We start from the raw sequence: 21,461 nt of genomic DNA on the forward strand, positions 1-21,461 counted from the left end.
ATTTCGGCGGATCCGCAAAAATTGGCCCGTTGGTATGCCGTTCTTAAGGCTACGCGGGTGATGGCTGGTGGCATGGAGCAGGGCATTACCCGCCGTGGGTTTGCGGAAGGTCCTGGTGGCCAGGCTTTCTCCCTCCATCCAGATCCAAAGATCCAGGAAAGAAATACCCAGAGAGCTGCTCGTGTGGGTGAGGTTGATGTTCCTCTCATTTTTATTGAGTAGATCAATGAACATCCCCAACCTCTCCTCACCTCCACTCCACACCACCAGCACATCATCCATGTATCTAAGCCAAACTCTGACATATTTCTCAAACATCTCCGTACTGTACACATCTCGGCGCTCCCATAGGCCTAGGTGTAAACAGGCATAGGCAGGTGCGCACGCCGCGCCCATCGACGTGCCGCGCACCTGCCTATAATGGGAGTTGCCAAAAAGAAAACAGTTGTGCTCCAGAATGAACCTCATTGCCCGGCATATAAAATCATTATGGGTGATCAGGTCAGGATGGGCGTCACCGAGAAAAAATTCCAATGCTGTTAAGCCCATCTCGTGGGGAATCGACGTGTAGAGACTCTCCACGTCTATCCCCACGAGAATGTCGCCCGCCTCAATCCTAACCCCCTCCAGATTCCTCAAAACATCCCGAGTGTCTAACACAAATGATGGCAGCGTGGACACGATATCACGGATTTTTGTATCAATCCATTTCCCCAATCGTTCAGTGGGGCCATCAATAGCACTGACGATGGGGCGTCCCGGGGGCTTGTTGAGGTTCTTGTGAACCTTAGGGACAAGGTAAAGTAGGGGAACAGTGTAGGTGGTGACATGCAGGTATTCCCTCTCGGTTGGACTCAGAATTCCCATTTCCCCTGCATCATCCACCAGCTGGTTAACACCAAAGACAATCCTCTCAAAGGGATTGGATCTGAGTTTGGTGTAGGTATTACTATCAGATAACTGTCTATCAGCTTCCGCAAAGTATGCATCCTTGGTCCAAAGGACCACATTTCCCCCCTTGTCACTGGGGCGGATAACAATGTCCTGCATTTCCCTTAATTCAATTAATGCCCTTCTTTCACCCGGGGTGAGGTTGTCACGACCTCTTTGGTTCCAATTTATTGTTTTAAAGTCCTCTGAGACTAATTTCAGGAAAACTCCCAAGGCCTTGTTACTGCCAAATGTGGGCATATAATTGGACTTCCTCTTAAGGGACGTGTGAGAAATTTCCCCAAAATCATCAGAAACCAGCCTCTCTTCCTTAGTATGATATGTCTCATCTTTTAGTGCTTCCAAATCTATCAAACACTTACGGTCTTGGACTGTGAGTTGGGAACTCCAAGACACACCCTTATCCCCCTGGGACAGATCATTTTGCCTCTGTATGTCAGATGGTTCCCTTTGGCCATATTTAAGTTTTAACATAACTTTCCGGGCAAATAATTGTAGATCTTTTTGAGTTTCAAATTCATCCCCCCCATAGACTGGGGAGAAAGACAACCCCTTCCCCAGGAGGGAAATGTGGTCCGGACCCAAGGGAAAATCCGTGAGGTTTATGACATTGCATGGCGGTTCGTCCACCTGGGGTACCGAGGAGGTGGGTTCAGAAGGGGCCGGTAAAAGAGCACCACAATTATCACCCATAATTTTGGGTACACACATAGTATTAACTATTGATTTTTCCCTTTTCTGGGTGGTTGAATCCTAAAAATAGGTTTCAATTTCTGCTCTTTTCCTTGCCTCCTCTTTTTCCCTTTTCCTCTCCCTTTTTTTCTGATTGTTTCGACGACGTCTCCGTCGTCGCTTTCCTCTAAAAAAGTGATCGATTTTCCAGAGGCCGATGACACAGGGGAGCAAGAGCCCGTGCTGCTATTATCATCCCCCGAAGGAGGTGAAGGTTTACTGCCCACCCGGGACCTCTTACCACCCGGCAAATAGTCAAAAAATTCCCCACCCTTCCATTCCTCTAGATCCTTAATAAATTTAGATTGCTTTGAAGCTTTAATTTTCTTTTGATTTCTTTCCACCTCTTTTTTCAGCAGATCATTGAGCTTAATGAACAAGGGTTGATTGTTATATGGATCCAATGAGCGGATGCTGATGTCTACCTGATTTTTAATTTCTTCCAACTGGAATTCTTCCTCCTCGATTATGAGGTCAAGTACCCTGAACCCTCGCTCAAGGCACTCTACCTTCCACTTGGGGAGGAATCTGGAGTTACGTAGGTGATCTGCAGGAATGATCTTTTCCCGTACCCCCCCAAGGCAAAACTTTGGCATCCCGGTAGGAACGCAAGGTAAACACATTCCAGCGTCTTCTAAGATGACGTAGAGTAAGTTTTCTGTGCTGCCTGCATAATTTCTTAATATCTTTTTCAGTACCTGGTACCTCTCCCGTAACAACAGGTGTGGATCCAGTACTGAAAGTGGATTGAATATCTAGATCTATTTCGTCAGACAGAGCGTAGGCCATGAGGAAAACCAGTCCTCTTCAAACTCAATAAAGTGTATGTGGGAAACGGGGAGGTGCAGATAAGGATTGATACAAACAAACTAAGAGCCTGCACTTACTCAACCGCGTAGTGTAGCCTGTATACTGCTAAGCAGGATTGACAGCAACAGTGAACTGGGATAGCAGAAAAATAGAAAAATGTGCCGTCACTCCACAGGCTGTAATATATAACACTTTATTGTTCCAAAAAAGACACACATGGGGGTAGCAATAAAACCAATTAAAAACACTGGAGCGCTCCTGCTACAGACATTCCACGTTCCTCACACTCAATCCACCACCCATACAGCGGTACCGGTACCTCTAACTGGTGTCTAAACTGCTGTGGGGGGGGTGTGCATCATCCTGAGCGGGATCGTGGGCAGTCCGTGGGCGTCAAAACTATCAGCTGGGGACAGGTTGATTACCAAGAAACAACATTGGGTAGTGTGTAATCTTCACCCGCGTATGCGGGACTCACCACTCTTCATCCAACTTGTGTCTTGCGGTGGCTGCTGTGCGCACAGCTGGGGCTGACTTGACTTCACCGGTCCTCAATCCCGAAGGGAGAGGCTCCCGGCCACAAGATTCCCAATCGGGCCAGCACCTCCAACAAAAAGTCCCTGCTGAGAGACGCTCCTGAACGCTCCAGAGCAGCTGCGGGTTGTATCCCCGCCCACCTACGCGTTGCGTCCGCCCTCTGCGAACTTCAACTGGGTGTAGCTGTTGAGAGGAAGAGCACTCCCCCTTAAGACTGCGCGTCAAGCTGGTTTCTGTCACAAACAGCCTATCACTTCCTCTTCCGTCTGCAAAGTCCAGACTTCCACTTCACACTCTGTACGCACAACACAGTACGCACCATTATATGCAGATCAAGGAATCAACACAGGTACGGTCAACATGGGGGCATACTTGCAGGCTGAGCGAACATGCAGGCCCCTAGGGACATGCTTCCAACCTGAACAAGTGAATAATATACAGTCCCATAACTAACATTAAGAGTAAAGTAGGTGAATATATGGGCTAAGTTCCATCCAAAGTCCTAGAAAGGCGCTGTAACCCCGGGAGAGGGATGGAGAGGAGAGTCTTTTTAAAGGAAAGGACCAAAGTCCAATTCATTGTTCAAACCGGCAGGTTCTAAGGCGTTTAGCATATAAATCCAACGGCTTTCTTTTTGTAGGAGGATTTTTTCTCTATCACCACCTCTTCCTTTATTGGGCAGTCTGTAAATGCCCCTGAATCTAAGACCAGTTGGGTCACTCCCATGTGCCGCTCCAAAATGCTCCGCCACTGTACTCCTAAATTCCCCATTATCCTGTATCCCGCATCTAATGTCACTTAAATGCTGGCCAATTCTTTTCTTCAACGCCTTTGTAGTCATGCCCACATAAATCTTCCTACAGGGACAGGTGAGCTGGTAGATGACCCATTCAGACCTACAATTAATAAAACTCCTAATTTCCCATTTCCGATCTCCTGTGGAGTTAAAGAAAGTTTTCACTACATCCACGTATGCACATACAGAACATCCACCACATTTATACATCCCATTGGGGGCACGCCCACTTAACCAAGTCGCAGGGGTTTTCGCCAACACTTGAGAGTGTACCAATGTGTCCCGCAGGTTTGGCGCCCTGCGGGCCACCATGAGGGGTCTTTCTCCCACGATTTTTGCCACATCGGGGTCAGTGTGTAATACCCCCCAATGTTTACTCAGGATTTCCCGGATTTTATGCCAATGTGCATTGAAGGGGCTGATGAATCTAGTGGCCATACAAGTGTCCCTCTTGCCTCCAATCCTGTCTCCCAAAAGATCCTGCCGAGGGGTTTGTATGGCCCTGTCCATGCTGGAGCACAAAGTGTCATGTTTGTACCCTCTATCACGGAAGCGCTCGTATAACGACCTGGCTTCTGTGCCAAAATCCTCGTCCCGTGTACAATTTCGGCGGATCCGCAAAAATTGGCCCGTTGGTATGCCGTTCTTAAGGCTACGCGGGTGATGGCTGGTGGCATGGAGCAGGGCATTACCCGCCGTGGGTTTGCGGAAGGTCCTGGTGGCCAGGCTTTCTCCCTCCATCCAGATCCAAAGATCCAGGAAAGAAATACCCAGAGAGCTGCTCGTGTGGGTGAGGTTGATGTTCCTCTCATTTTTATTGAGTAGATCAATGAACATCCCCAACCTCTCCTCACCTCCACTCCACACCACCAGCACATCATCCATGTATCTAAGCCAAACTCTGACATATTTCTCAAACATCTCCGTACTGTACACATCTCGGCGCTCCCATAGGCCTAGGTGTAAACAGGCATAGGCAGGTGCGCACGCCGCGCCCATCGACGTGCCGCGCACCTGCCTATAATGGGAGTTGCCAAAAAGAAAACAGTTGTGCTCCAGAATGAACCTCATTGCCCGGCATATAAAATCATTATGGGTGATCAGGTCAGGATGGGCGTCACCGAGAAAAAATTCCAATGCTGTTAAGCCCATCTCGTGGGGAATCGACGTGTAGAGACTCTCCACGTCTATCCCCACGAGAATGTCGCCCGCCTCAATCCTAACCCCCTCCAGATTCCTCAAAACATCCCGAGTGTCTAACACAAATGATGGCAGCGTGGACACGATATCACGGATTTTTGTATCAATCCATTTCCCCAATCGTTCAGTGGGGCCATCAATAGCACTGACGATGGGGCGTCCCGGGGGCTTGTTGAGGTTCTTGTGAACCTTAGGGACAAGGTAAAGTAGGGGAACAGTGTAGGTGGTGACATGCAGGTATTCCCTCTCGGTTGGACTCAGAATTCCCATTTCCCCTGCATCATCCACCAGCTGGTTAACACCAAAGACAATCCTCTCAAAGGGATTGGATCTGAGTTTGGTGTAGGTATTACTATCAGATAACTGTCTATCAGCTTCCGCAAAGTATGCATCCTTGGTCCAAAGGACCACATTTCCCCCCTTGTCACTGGGGCGGATAACAATGTCCTGCATTTCCCTTAATTCAATTAATGCCCTTCTTTCACCCGGGGTGAGGTTGTCACGACCTCTTTGGTTCCAATTTATTGTTTTAAAGTCCTCTGAGACTAATTTCAGGAAAACTCCCAAGGCCTTGTTACTGCCAAATGTGGGCATATAATTGGACTTCCTCTTAAGGGACGTGTGAGAAATTTCCCCAAAATCATCAGAAACCAGCCTCTCTTCCTTAGTATGATATGTCTCATCTTTTAGTGCTTCCAAATCTATCAAACACTTACGGTCTTGGACTGTGAGTTGGGAACTCCAAGACACACCCTTATCCCCCTGGGACAGATCATTTTGCCTCTGTATGTCAGATGGTTCCCTTTGGCCATATTTAAGTTTTAACATAACTTTCCGGGCAAATAATTGTAGATCTTTTTGAGTTTCAAATTCATCCCCCCCATAGACTGGGGAGAAAGACAACCCCTTCCCCAGGAGGGAAATGTGGTCCGGACCCAAGGGAAAATCCGTGAGGTTTATGACATTGCATGGCGGTTCGTCCACCTGGGGTACCGAGGAGGTGGGTTCAGAAGGGGCCGGTAAAAGAGCACCACAATTATCACCCATAATTTTGGGTACACACATAGTATTAACTATTGATTTTTCCCTTTTCTGGGTGGTTGAATCCTAAAAATAGGTTTCAATTTCTGCTCTTTTCCTTGCCTCCTCTTTTTCCCTTTTCCTCTCCCTTTTTTTCTGATTGTTTCGACGACGTCTCCGTCGTCGCTTTCCTCTAAAAAAGTGATCGATTTTCCAGAGGCCGATGACACAGGGGAGCAAGAGCCCGTGCTGCTATTATCATCCCCCGAAGGAGGTGAAGGTTTACTGCCCACCCGGGACCTCTTACCACCCGGCAAATAGTCAAAAAATTCCCCACCCTTCCATTCCTCTAGATCCTTAATAAATTTAGATTGCTTTGAAGCTTTAATTTTCTTTTGATTTCTTTCCACCTCTTTTTTCAGCAGATCATTGAGCTTAATGAACAAGGGTTGATTGTTATATGGATCCAATGAGCGGATGCTGATGTCTACCTGATTTTTAATTTCTTCCAACTGGAATTCTTCCTCCTCGATTATGAGGTCAAGTACCCTGAACCCTCGCTCAAGGCACTCTACCTTCCACTTGGGGAGGAATCTGGAGTTACGTAGGTGATCTGCAGGAATGATCTTTTCCCGTACCCCCCAAGGCAAAACTTTGGCATCCCGGTAGGAACGCAAGGTAAACACATTCCAGCGTCTTCTAAGATGACGTAGAGTAAGTTTTCTGTGCTGCCTGCATAATTTCTTAATATCTTTTTCAGTACCTGGTACCTCTCCCGTAACAACAGGTGTGGATCCAGTACTGAAAGTGGATTGAATATCTAGATCTATTTCGTCAGACAGAGCGTAGGCCATGAGGAAAACCAGTCCTCTTCAAACTCAATAAAGTGTATGTGGGAAACGGGGAGGTGCAGATAAGGATTGATACAAACAAACTAAGAGCCTGCACTTACTCAACCGCGTAGTGTAGCCTGTATACTGCTAAGCAGGATTGACAGCAACAGTGAACTGGGATAGCAGAAAAATAGAAAAATGTGCCGTCACTCCACAGGCTGTAATATATAACACTTTATTGTTCCAAAAAAGACACACATGGGGGTAGCAATAAAACCAATTAAAAACACTGGAGCGCTCCTGCTACAGACATTCCACGTTCCTCACACTCAATCCACCACCCATACAGCGGTACCGGTACCTCTAACTGGTGTCTAAACTGCTGTGGGGGGGGTGTGCATCATCCTGAGCGGGATCGTGGGCAGTCCGTGGGCGTCATAACTATCAGCTGGGGACAGGTTCATTACCAAGAAACAACATTGGGTAGTGTGTAATCTTCACCCGCGTATGCGGGACTCACCACTCTTCATCCAACTTGTGTCTTGCGGTGGCTGCTGTGCGCACAGCTGGGGCTGACTTGACTTCACCGGTCCTCAATCCCGAAGGGAGAGGCTCCCGGCCACAAGATTCCCAATCGGGCCAGCACCTCCAACAAAAAGTCCCTGCTGAGAGACGCTCCTGAACGCTCCAGAGCAGCTGCGGGTTGTATCCCCGCCCACCTACGCGTTGCGTCCGCCCTCTGCGAACTTCAACTGGGTGTAGCTGTTGAGAGGAAGAGCACTCCCCCTTAAGACTGCGCGTCAAGCTGGTTTCTGTCACAAACAGCCTATCACTTCCTCTTCCGTCTGCAAAGTCCAGACTTCCACTTCACACTCTGTACGCACAACACAGTACGCACCATTATATGCAGATCAAGGAATCAACACAGGTACGGTCAACATGGGGGCATACTTGCAGGCTGAGCGAACATGCAGGCCCCTAGGGACATGCTTCCAACCTGAACAAGTGAATAATATACAGTCCCATAACTAACATTAAGAGTAAAGTAGGTGAATATATGGGCTAAGTTCCATCCAAAGTCCTAGAAAGGCGCTGTAACCCCGGGAGAGGGATGGAGAGGAGAGTCTTTTTAAAGGAAAGGACCAAAGTCCAATTCATTGTTCAAACCGGCAGGTTCTAAGGCGTTTAGCATATAAATCCAACGGCTTTCTTTTTGTAGGAGGATTTTTTCTCTATCACCACCTCTTCCTTTATTGGGCAGTCTGTAAATGCCCCTGAATCTAAGACCAGTTGGGTCACTCCCATGTGCCGCTCCAAAATGCTCCGCCACTGTACTCCTAAATTCCCCATTATCCTGTATCCCGCATCTAATGTCACTTAAATGCTGGCCAATTCTTTTCTTCAACGCCTTTGTAGTCATGCCCACATAAATCTTCCTACAGGGACAGGTGAGCTGGTAGATGACCCATTCAGACCTACAATTAATAAAACTCCTAATTTCCCATTTCCGATCTCCTGTGGAGTTAAAGAAAGTTTTCACTACATCCACGTATGCACATACAGAACATCCACCACATTTATACATCCCATTGGGGGCACGCCCACTTAACCAAGTCGCAGGGGTTTTCGCCAACACTTGAGAGTGTACCAATGTGTCCCGCAGGTTTGGCGCCCTGCGGGCCACCATGAGGGGTCTTTCTCCCACGATTTTTGCCACATCGGGGTCAGTGTGTAATACCCCCCAATGTTTACTCAGGATTTCCCGGATTTTATGCCAATGTGCATTGAAGGGGCTGATGAATCTAGTGGCCATACAAGTGTCCCTCTTGCCTCCAATCCTGTCTCCCAAAAGATCCTGCCGAGGGGTTTGTATGGCCCTGTCCATGCTGGAGCACAAAGTGTCATGTTTGTACCCTCTATCACGGAAGCGCTCGTATAACGACCTGGCTTCTGTGCCAAAATCCTCGTCCCGTGTACAATTTCGGCGGATCCGCAAAAATTGGCCCGTTGGTATGCCGTTCTTAAGGCTACGCGGGTGATGGCTGGTGGCATGGAGCAGGGCATTACCCGCCGTGGGTTTGCGGAAGGTCCTGGTGGCCAGGCTTTCTCCCTCCATCCAGATCCAAAGATCCAGGAAAGAAATACCCAGAGAGCTGCTCGTGTGGGTGAGGTTGATGTTCCTCTCATTTTTATTGAGTAGATCAATGAACATCCCCAACCTCTCCTCACCTCCACTCCACACCACCAGCACATCATCCATGTATCTAAGCCAAACTCTGACATATTTCTCAAACATCTCCGTACTGTACACATCTCGGCGCTCCCATAGGCCTAGGTGTAAACAGGCATAGGCAGGTGCGCACGCCGCGCCCATCGACGTGCCGCGCACCTGCCTATAATGGGAGTTGCCAAAAAGAAAACAGTTGTGCTCCAGAATGAACCTCATTGCCCGGCATATAAAATCATTATGGGTGATCAGGTCAGGATGGGCGTCACCGAGAAAAAATTCCAATGCTGTTAAGCCCATCTCGTGGGGAATCGACGTGTAGAGACTCTCCACGTCTATCCCCACGAGAATGTCGCCCGCCTCAATCCTAACCCCCTCCAGATTCCTCAAAACATCCCGAGTGTCTAACACAAATGATGGCAGCGTGGACACGATATCACGGATTTTTGTATCAATCCATTTCCCCAATCGTTCAGTGGGGCCATCAATAGCACTGACGATGGGGCGTCCCGGGGGCTTGTTGAGGTTCTTGTGAACCTTAGGGACAAGGTAAAGTAGGGGAACAGTGTAGGTGGTGACATGCAGGTATTCCCTCTCGGTTGGACTCAGAATTCCCATTTCCCCTGCATCATCCACCAGCTGGTTAACACCAAAGACAATCCTCTCAAAGGGATTGGATCTGAGTTTGGTGTAGGTATTACTATCAGATAACTGTCTATCAGCTTCCGCAAAGTATGCATCCTTGGTCCAAAGGACCACATTTCCCCCCTTGTCACTGGGGCGGATAACAATGTCCTGCATTTCCCTTAATTCAATTAATGCCCTTCTTTCACCCGGGGTGAGGTTGTCACGACCTCTTTGGTTCCAATTTATTGTTTTAAAGTCCTCTGAGACTAATTTCAGGAAAACTCCCAAGGCCTTGTTACTGCCAAATGTGGGCATATAATTGGACTTCCTCTTAAGGGACGTGTGAGAAATTTCCCCAAAATCATCAGAAACCAGCCTCTCTTCCTTAGTATGATATGTCTCATCTTTTAGTGCTTCCAAATCTATCAAACACTTACGGTCTTGGACTGTGAGTTGGGAACTCCAAGACACACCCTTATCCCCCTGGGACAGATCATTTTGCCTCTGTATGTCAGATGGTTCCCTTTGGCCATATTTAAGTTTTAACATAACTTTCCGGGCAAATAATTGTAGATCTTTTTGAGTTTCAAATTCATCCCCCCCATAGACTGGGGAGAAAGACAACCCCTTCCCCAGGAGGGAAATGTGGTCCGGACCCAAGGGAAAATCCGTGAGGTTTATGACATTGCATGGCGGTTCGTCCACCTGGGGTACCGAGGAGGTGGGTTCAGAAGGGGCCGGTAAAAGAGCACCACAATTATCACCCATAATTTTGGGTACACACATAGTATTAACTATTGATTTTTCCCTTTTCTGGGTGGTTGAATCTACCTATTTTAAGGATTCAACCACCCAGAAAAGGGAAAAATCAATAGTTAATACTATGTGTGTACCCAAAATTATGGGTGATAATTGTGGTGCTCTTTTACCGGCCCCTTCTGAACCCACCTCCTCGGTACCCCAGGTGGACGAACCGCCATGCAATGTCATAAACCTCACGGATTTTCCCTTGGGTCCGGACCACATTTCCCTCCTGGGGAAGGGGTTGTCTTTCTCCCCAGTCTATGGGGGGGATGAATTTGAAACTCAAAAAGATCTACAATTATTTGCCCGGAAAGTTATGTTAAAACTTAAATATGGCCAAAGGGAACTATCTGACATACAGAGGCAAAATGATCTGTCCCAGGGGTATAAGGGTGTGTCTTGGAGTTCCCAACTCACAGTCCAAGACCGTAAGTGTTTGATAGATTTGGAAGCACTAAAAGATGAGACATATCATACTAAGGAAGAGAGGCTGGTTTCTGATGATTTTGGGGAAATTTCTCACACGTCCCTTAAGAGGAAGTCCAATTATATGCCCACATTTGGCAGTAACAAGGCCTTGGGAGTTTTCCTGAAATTAGTCTCAGAGGACTTTAAAACAATAAATTGGAACCAAAGAGGTCGTGACAACCTCACCCCGGGTGAAAGAAGGGCATTAATTGAATTAAGGGAAATGCAGGACATTGTTATCCGCCCCAGTGACAAGGGGGGAAATGTGGTCCTTTGGACCAAGGATGCATACTTTGCGGAAGCTGATAGACAGTTATCTGATAGTAATACCTACACCAAACTCAGATCCAATCCCTTTGAGAGGATTGTCTTTGGTGTTAACCAGCTGGTGGATGATGCAGGGGAAATGGGAATTCTGAGTCCAACCGAGAGGGAATACCTGCATGTCACCACCTACACTGTTCCCCTACTTTACCTTGTCCCTAAGGTTCACAAGAACCTCAACAAGCCCCCGGGACGCCCCATCGTCAGTGCTATTGATGGCCCCACTGAACGATTGGGGAAATGGATTGATACAAAAATCCGTGATATCGTGTCCACGCTGCCATCATTTGTGTTAGACACTCGGGATGTTTTGAGGAATCTGGAGGGGGTTAGGATTGAGGCGGGCGACATTCTCGTGGGGATAGACGTGGAGAGTCTCTACACGTCGATTCCCCACGAGATGGGCTTAACAGCATTGGAATTTTTTCTCGGTGACGCCCATCCTGACCTGATCACCCATAATGATTTTATATGCCGGGCAATGAGGTTCATTCTGGAGCACAACTGTTTTCTTTTTGGCAACTCCCATTATAGGCAGGTGCGCGGCACGTCGATGGGCGCGGCGTGCGCACCTGCCTATGCCTGTTTACACCTAGGCCTATGGGAGCGCCGAGATGTGTACAGTACGGAGATGTTTGAGAAATATGTCAGAGTTTGGCTTAGATACATGGATGATGTGCTGGTGGTGTGGAGTGGAGGTGAGGAGAGGTTGGGGATGTTCATTGATCTACTCAATAAAAATGAGAGGAACATCAACCTCACCCACACGAGCAGCTCTCTGGGTATTTCTTTCCTGGATCTTTGGATCTGGATGGAGGGAGAAAGCCTGGCCACCAGGACCTTCCGCAAACCCACGGCGGGTAATGCCCTGCTCCATGCCACCAGCCATCACCCGCGTAGCCTTAAGAACGGCATACCAACGGGCCAATTTTTGCGGATCCGCCGAAATTGTACACGGGACGAGGATTTTGGCACAGAAGCCAGGTCGTTATACGAGCGCTTCCGTGATAGAGGGTACAAACATGACACTTTGTGCTCCAGCATGGACAGGGCCATACAAACCCCTCGGCAGGATCTTTTGGGAGACAGGATTGGAGGCAAGAGGGACACTTGTATGGCCACTAGATTCATCAGCCCCTTCAATGCACATTGGCATAAAATCCGGGAAATCCTGAGTAAACATTGGGGGGTATTACACACTGACCCCGATGTGGCAAAAATCGTGGGAGAAAGACCCCTCATGGTGGCCCGCAGGGCGCCAAACCTGCGGGACACATTGGTACACTCTCAAGTGTTGGCGAAAACCCCTGCGACTTGGTTAAGTGGGCGTGCCCCCAATGGGATGTATAAATGTGGTGGATGGTCTGTATGTGCATACGTGGATGTAGTGAAAACTTTCTTTAACTCCACAGGAGATCGGAAATGGGAAATTAGGAGTTTTATTAATTGTAGGTCTGAATGGGTCATCTACCAGCTCACCTGTCCCTGTAGGAAGATTTATGTGGGCATGACTACAAAGGCGTTGAAGAAAAGAATTGGCCAGCATTTAAGTGACATTAGATGCGGGATACAGGATAATGGGGAATTTAGGAGTACAGTGGCGGAGCATTTTGGAGCGGCACATGGGAGTGACCCAACTGGTCTTAGATTCAGGGGCATTTACAGACTGCCCAATAAAGGAAGAGGTGGTGATAGAGAAAAAATCCTCCTACAAAAAGAAAGCCGTTGGATTTATATGCTAAACGCCTTAGAACCTGCCGGTTTGAACAATGAATTGGACTTTGGTCCTTTCCTTTAAAAAGACTCTCCTCTCCATCCCTCTCCCGGGGTTACAGCGCCTTTCTAGGACTTTGGATGGAACTTAGCCCATATATTCACCTACTTTACTCTTAATGTTAGTTATGGGACTGTATATTATTCACTTGTTCAGGTTGGAAGCATGTCCCTAGGGGCCTGCATGTTCGCTCAGCCTGCAAGTATGCCCCCATGTTGACCGTACCTGTGTTGATTCCTTGATCTGCATATAATGGTGCGTACTGTGTTGTGCGTACAGAGTGTGAAGTGGAAGTCTGGACTTTGCAGACGGAAGAGGAAGTGATAGGCTGTTTGTGACAGAAACCAGCTTGACGCGCAGTCTTAAGGGGGAGTGCTCTTCCTCTCAACAGCTACACCCAGTTGAAGTTCGCAGAGGGCGGACGCAACGCGTAGGTGGGCGGGGATACAACCCGCAGCTGCTCTGGAGCGTTCAGGAGCGTCTCTCAGCAGGGACTTTTTGTTGGAGGTGCTGGCCCGATTGGGAATCTTGTGGCCGGGAGCCTCTCCCTTCGGGATTGAGGACCGGTGAAGTCAAGTCAGCCCCAGCTGTGCGCACAGCAGCCACCGCAAGACACAAGTTGGATGAAGAGTGGTGAGTCCCGCATACGCGGGTGAAGATTACACACTACCCAATGTTGTTTCTTGGTAATCAACCTGTCCCCAGCTGATAGTTTTGACGCCCACGGACTGCCCACGATCCCGCTCAGGATGATGCACACCCCCCCCACAGCAGTTTAGACACCAGTTAGAGGTACCGGTACCGCTGTATGGGTGGTGGATTGAGTGTGAGGAACGTGGAATGTCTGTAGCAGGAGCGCTCCAGTGTTTTTAATTGGTTTTATTGCTACCCCCATGTGTGTCTTTTTTGGAACAATAAAGTGTTATATATTACAGCCTGTGGAGTGACGGCACATTTTTCTATTTTTCTGCTATCCCAGTTCACTGTTGCTGTCAATCCTGCTTAGCAGTATACAGGCTACACTACGCGGTTGAGTAAGTGCAGGCTCTTAGTTTGTTTGTATCAATCCTTATCTGCACCTCCCCGTTTCCCACATACACTTTATTGAGTTTGAAGAGGACTGGTTTTCCTCATGGCCTACGCTCTGTCTGACGAAATAGATCTAGATATTCAATCCACTTTCAGTACTGGATCCACACCTGTTGTTACGGGAGAGGTACCAGGTACTGAAAAAGATATTAAGAAATTATGCAGGCAGCACAGAAAACTTACTCTACGTCATCTTAGAAGACGCTGGAATGTGTTTACCTTGCGTTCCTACCGGGATGCCAAAGTTTTGCCTTGGGGGGGTACGGGAAAAGATCATTCCTGCAGATCACCTACGTAACTCCAGATTCCTCCCCAAGTGGAAGGTAGAGTGCCTTGAGCGAGGGTTCAGGGTACTTGACCTCATAATCGAGGAGGAAGAATTCCAGTTGGAAGAAATTAAAAATCAGGTAGACATCAGCATCCGCTCATTGGATCCATATAACAATCAACCCTTGTTCATTAAGCTCAATGATCTGCTGAAAAAAGAGGTGGAAAGAAATCAAAAGAAAATTAAAGCTTCAAAGCAATCTAAATTTATTAAGGATCTAGAGGAATGGAAGGGTGGGGAATTTTTTGACTATTTGCCGGGTGGTAAGAGGTCCCGGGTGGGCAGTAAACCTTCACCTCCTTCGGGGGATGATAATAGCAGCACGGGCTCTTGCTCCCCTGTGTCATCGGCCTCTGGAAAATCGATCACTTTTTTAGAGGAAAGCGACGACGGAGACGTCGTCGAAACAATCAGAAAAAAAGGGAGAGGAAAAGGGAAAAAGAGGAGGCAAGGAAAAGAGCAGAAATTGAAACCTATTTTTAGGATTCAACCACCCAGAAAAGGGAAAAATCAATAGTTAATACTATGTGTGTACCCAAAATTATGGGTGATAATTGTGGTGCTCTTTTACCGGCCCCTTCTGAACCCACCTCCTCGGTACCCCAGGTGGACGAACCGCCATGCAATGTCATAAACCTCACGGATTTTCCCTTGGGTCCGGACCACATTTCCCTCCTGGGGAAGGGGTTGTCTTTCTCCCCAGTCTATGGGGGGGATGAATTTGAAACTCAAAAAGATCTACAATTATTTGCCCGGAAAGTTATGTTAAAACTTAAATATGGCCAAAGGGAACCATCTGACATACAGAGGCAAAATGATCTGTCCCAGGGGGATAAGGGTGTGTCTTGGAGTTCCCAACTCACAGTCCAAGACCGTAAGTGTTTGATAGATTTGGAAGCACTAAAAGATGAGACATATCATACTAAGGAAGAGAGGCTGGTTTCTGATGATTTTGGGGAAATTTCTCACACGTCCCTTAAGAGGAAGTCCAATTATATGCCCACATTTGGCAGTAACAAGGCCTTGGGAGTTTTCCTGAAATTAGTCTCAGAGGACTTTAAAACAATAAATTGGAACCAAAGAGGTCGTGACAACCTCACCCCGGGTGAAAGAAGGGCATTAATTGAATTAAGGGAAATGCAGGACATTGTTATCCGCCCCAGTGACAAGGGGGGAAATGTGGTCCTTTGGACCAAGGATGCATACTTTGCGGAAGCTGATAGACAGTTATCTGATAGTAATACCTACACCAAACTCAGATCCAATCCCTTTGAGAGGATTGTCTTTGGTGTTAACCAGCTGGTGGATGATGCAGGGGAAATGGGAATTCTGAGTCCAACCGAGAGGGAATACCTGCATGTCACCACCTACACTGTTCCCCTACTTTACCTTGTCCCTAAGGTTCACAAGAACCTCAACAAGCCCCCGGGACGCCCCATCGTCAGTGCTATTGATGGCCCCACTGAACGATTGGGGAAATGGATTGATACAAAAATCCGTGATATCGTGTCCACGCTGCCATCATTTGTGTTAGACACTCGGGATGTTTTGAGGAATCTGGAGGGGGTTAGGATTGAGGCGGGCGACATTCTCGTGGGGATAGACGTGGAGAGTCTCTACACGTCGATTCCCCACGAGATGGGCTTAACAGCATTGGAATTTTTTCTCGGTGACGCCCATCCTGACCTGATCACCCATAATGATTTTATATGCCGGGCAATGAGGTTCATTCTGGAGCACAACTGTTTTCTTTTTGGCAACTCCCATTATAGGCAGGTGCGCGGCACGTCGATGGGCGCGGTGTGCGCACCTGCCTATGCCTGTTTACACCTAGGCCTATGGGAGCGCCGAGATGTGTACAGTACGGAGATGTTTGAGAAATATGTCAGAGTTTGGCTTAGATACATGGATGATGTGCTGGTGGTGTGGAGTGGAGGTGAGGAGAGGTTGGGGATGTTCATTGATCTACTCAATAAAAATGAGAGGAACATCAACCTCACCCACACGAGCAGCTCTCTGGGTATTTCTTTCCTGGATCTTTGGATCTGGATGGAGGGAGAAAGCCTGGCCACCAGGACCTTCCGCAAACCCACGGCGGGTAATGCCCTGCTCCATGCCACCAGCCATCACCCGCGTAGCCTTAAGAACGGCATACCAACGGGCCAATTTTTGCGGATCCGCCGAAATTGTACACGGGACGAGGATTTTGGCACAGAAGCCAGGTCGTTATACGAGCGCTTCCGTGATAGAGGGTACAAACATGACACTTTGTGCTCCAGCATGGACAGGGCCATACAAACCCCTCGGCAGGATCTTTTGGGAGACAGGATTGGAGGCAAGAGGGACACTTGTATGGCCACTAGATTCATCAGCCCCTTCAATGCACATTGGCATAAAACCTGGGAAATCCTGAGTAAACATTGGGGGGTATTACACACTGACCCCGATGTGGCAAAAATCGTGGGAGAAAGACCCCTCATGGTGGCCCGCAGGGCGCCAAACCTGCGGGACACATTGGTACACTCTCAAGTGTTGGCGAAAACCCCTGCGACTTGGTTAAGTGGGCGTGCCCCCAATGGGATGTATAAATGTGGTGGATGTTCTGTATGTGCATACGTGGATGTAGTGAAAACTTTCTTTAACTCCACAGGAGATAGGAAATGGGAAATTAGGAGTTTTATTAATTGTAGGTCTGAATGGGTCATCTACCAGCTCACCTGTCCCTGTAGGAAGATTTATGTGGGCATGACTACAAAGGCGTTGAAGAAAAGAATTGGCCAGCATTTAAGTGACATTAGATGCGGGATACAGGATAATGGGGAATTTAGGAGTACAGTGGCGGAGCATTTTGGAGCGGCACATGGGAGTGACCCAACTGGTCTTAGATTCAGGGGCATTTACAGACTGCCCAATAAAGGAAGAGGTGGTGATAGAGAAAAAATCCTCCTACAAAAAGAAAGCCGTTGGATTTATATGCTAAACGCCTTAGAACCTGCCGGTTTGAACAATGAATTGGACTTTGGTCCTTTCCTTTAAAAAGACTCTCCTCTCCATCCCTCTCCCGGGGTTACAGCGCCTTTCTAGGACTTTGGATGGAACTTAGCCCATATATTCACCTACTTTACTCTTAATGTTAGTTATGGGACTGTATATTATTCACTTGTTCAGGTTGGAAGCATGTCCCTAGGGGCCTGCATGTTCGCTCAGCCTGCAAGTATGCCCCCATGTTGACCGTACCTGTGTTGATTCCTTGATCTGCATATAATGGTGCGTACTGTGTTGTGCGTACAGAGTGTGAAGTGGAAGTCTGGACTTTGCAGACGGAAGAGGAAGTGATAGGCTGTTTGTGACAGAAACCAGCTTGACGCGCAGTCTTAAGGGGGAGTGCTCTTCCTCTCAACAGCTACACCCAGTTGAAGTTCGCAGAGGGCGGACGCAACGCGTAGGTGGGCGGGGATACAACCCGCAGCTGCTCTGGAGCGTTCAGGAGCGTCTCTCAGCAGGGACTTTTTGTTGGAGGTGCTGGCCCGATTGGGAATCTTGTGGCCGGGAGCCTCTCCCTTCGGGATTGAGGACCGGTGAAGTCAAGTCAGCCCCAGCTGTGCGCACAGCAGCCACCGCAAGACACAAGTTGGATGAAGAGTGGTGAGTCCCGCATACGCGGGTGAAGATTACACACTACCCAATGTTGTTTCTTGGTAATCAACCTGTCCCCAGCTGATAGTTATGACGCCCACGGACTGCCCACGATCCCGCTCAGGATGATGCACACCCCCCCCACAGCAGTTTAGACACCAGTTAGAGGTACCGGTACCGCTGTATGGGTGGTGGATTGAGTGTGAGGAACGTGGAATGTCTGTAGCAGGAGCGCTCCAGTGTTTTTAATTGGTTTTATTGCTACCCCCATGTGTGTCTTTTTTGGAACAATAAAGTGTTATATATTACAGCCTGTGGAGTGACGGCACATTTTTCTATTTTTCTGAGCGGTGTAACGCTCAGGGGATTAAAAGGAACACTATTGCGAAATTCATAAAATTTTATGTAAACACATACAAATATAAAGTATGTTTCTTCCAGACTAAAATGAGACATAAACTACTTTTCTCCTATGTTGCTGTCACTTACAGTAGTTAAAAGAAATCTGACAGAACCGACAGGTTTTGGACTTGCCCATCTCCTCATAGGGATTCTCAGGGTTTTCGTTATTGTCAAAAGCACTTAGTGAATGGCGGTTGCTCCGTCCAACTGCCAAAATAGTGTGCAGGGAGGCTGGCCAGCATCTTTGTATAAATCCTTTTCAGGGAATGTCTTTATAGAGAATAAAGGCCATGCTGAGAATCCCCTATGGAGAGATGGACTAGCCCAAAACCTGTCGGTAATGTCAGATTTCTACTACCTACTGTAAGTGACAGCAACATAGGAGAAAAGTAATTTATGGCTCATTTTACTCTGGGAGAAACATACTTCTTATTTGTATGTGTTTTAAATTTTAAGTGATAGTGGTCCTTTTAGTCGGCTGAGGTACCGATAACGACCACCTCAGCTGATAATCAGGCATGTGTACAGCAACACGCAAGCGATCCGCCCAGCAGATCTACTCACCCCCAGTAACACCAATGCCTTTGTCCGCATCAGTCTGCCACCTGCCTCGTGACATCACGCAAACACCGCTCATAGTCCCCCCCCCCCCCCCCGACATAGCAACACAGTGTGTCATCACCTGACACGTGTGTGCAGCCCGGCCCAGCAATGTTACAGCGGATAGGCCCACTCTTTGTGACAGCCCCTAAATGCAGAGTGCGCTGTGGAGCATGTTGCAGAAGATATAGCTTGCTTCCTCCTCTAGTGTTCGAGGCAGCTTTCCACACTGGCCACTAGAGCTCCAGGCTCACTGCAGTCACATGACCGTGAGCCTGGAACTCTATTGGCCAGTTTAGAAGCTGCATGGGAAAGCAAGTTGCAGTGAGAATGGGTACCTTCTGCAACCCACTCTATGGAGCACTCTGTACTGGCCAGGCCACTCGAGTGCACGTTCTGTGCAGGGGGCGATGCTGACACAATGGAGAAGGGGAGAGTCGACCAATTGCCAGATCATAGTCTTTGGCCTATTTTTTAGGCCTGAAATTAAGAGTCGCACATGCGCGGGAGGTCTTATTCGCGCGTATACGCGGTATTTGTTGGTCACGTATACGTTTTTGCTGATCAGTTGAGTGTTTGATGTAGGGATAAAAATTCCATCTTTACAGGACAAAAACGACTAGCTGGCAGTGCCTGTATCTTGTGATTAGCTGGACCTCTCTGTATTCACTGTGCAGTCCTATTTGAAAAATGTTGTTATAGACAGACACATGATTTGATTACCTTGTTGACACTGACGATGGCGCGGCTGGGGCTGCTGGTCACACCCAGCTGAGTGGCAGCTGCCTCGGTTGCCAGGCTCAGAACTTTTTCAGCAGAAACAGAATCTGGATCTCCCAGAGAGCTCTCAAACCAGGCCCCGCCCATCATCACCTGATTGGACAAGAGAAAGAACAATAAATATGGAACTCCACAGACCTATTCCGCACTCTAAATGAGTCACACTCGGTAATTTGTTATGCATAAATACACAGTAGCCCATAACAAAGACATCTTTTTGCATTCTTAAGGAAGTTTCATCACCCTGACCAAGCAACTTGTTCAGCTCGAATGAGAGACAACTTAAAGCAGCAGGGTCAGGCAAACTATCCGAGGAAAAAAACAAATACTGTGTATAAGTAGATAAATACTTGGTCTACTTACATATGTATTGTACTGGCCACGTTTGGATTTCATTGAATTTTATATAGTAGATAAAGAGAAAACTGTTCCAGGAATTTTCCATCTTTTCTGCCTCTGGCTGAAGCCAATCTTGATGTAATTTCCTCCCTTACTCTTTGTTACTCTAAGAGTTTTGCACTCTAGCTTGTTTTGTAAATACATGTGAGCACAGCATAGATATTTCAGCAGCTTCTGCAGAGGGGTGAGAAGCATTACCCTTCTCCGCCTCCTATCACACGGAACTGCCCTTAGCCAATCAGTGAGGAGCAGGAATGTGGGAGGGGGAGCCAGGCTGACTACGATAAGATTCATTACAGCAGACACATTTATGATTATATTGGAATGATTGCAATGCAGACTGCATGTAGACTACATAGTAGACATAGAGCAGTGGGTAAAAGGAATTTGATTTTATGGCTGACAATCCTGCTTTAAAGAACAAGCGACACCCATGCTAACCTAGTAATAAAAAACACATATATAAGTAGATAAATACTACTTCTACTTACATAACAGATGTATTGTGCTATCCACGTAATGATTCCTGTGAATGATTCCTGTGAATTTTATAAAGGAAAAGCAGAAAATCCTATTCTAGGCAGTGGCCATCTTGCCAAGCTAATGCTGACATCATATCCTGCCTGACTCTTGTTTTCCCCCCTCCCTTCTCTTGCTCATTGTGTATTCATTAGCTGCCCTCCTCCCAGAGTCTTCAGGCACTCCCACTGAGGTGTATACTAGGAACTACACTGTCTTATCCTCCTATCACTGAGTCACCTCAGCCTTGCTTGTAAACACAAGTAATCAGAGGGTGTTTCTGATAAGCAGCTAGGCAGGGAAATAAATGGAAGTGGAGGAATATATTATAGATAAAAATAACTCCCAGCATTCAACTCTTTGGCACTGTTTGGCACTATGGCCGGTGCTCCTAAAGTATGTGATAACTCCAAACCATAACAGCAGAAAAAGTTTTGCAAGTTTTGAATGCAGGAATAGCATCTTTATCACTTAAAACAATCAGACCAGTTGCTGTTGAAATTTGATATTTATGGTGACAATACCGCTTTAAAAAGGAACTGTAGTGAAAATAACGTAATTAACCTATTGGGGACCGTGTGTAGTAAATCCTATTCCGCAGTTTT

General features: G+C 47.5%; 1 protein-coding gene across 1 annotated transcript in view; it reads right to left on the reverse strand.

The window, feature by feature from the left end:
* PPOX (protoporphyrinogen oxidase) overlaps positions 1-21,461 on the reverse strand; it is a 124,802-nt gene that overhangs the window by 65,843 nt on the left and 37,498 nt on the right. The window contains exon 11 of the mRNA XM_068252264.1: positions 19,882-20,031. Within this exon, the coding sequence (XP_068108365.1) occupies positions 19,882-20,031 (150 nt within the window). The remainder of the gene's footprint in view (positions 1-19,881; positions 20,032-21,461) is intronic.

Source organism: Hyperolius riggenbachi, chromosome 9 (genome assembly GCF_040937935.1).
Source record: "Hyperolius riggenbachi isolate aHypRig1 chromosome 9, aHypRig1.pri, whole genome shotgun sequence".
NCBI lineage: Eukaryota > Metazoa > Chordata > Amphibia > Anura > Hyperoliidae > Hyperolius > Hyperolius riggenbachi.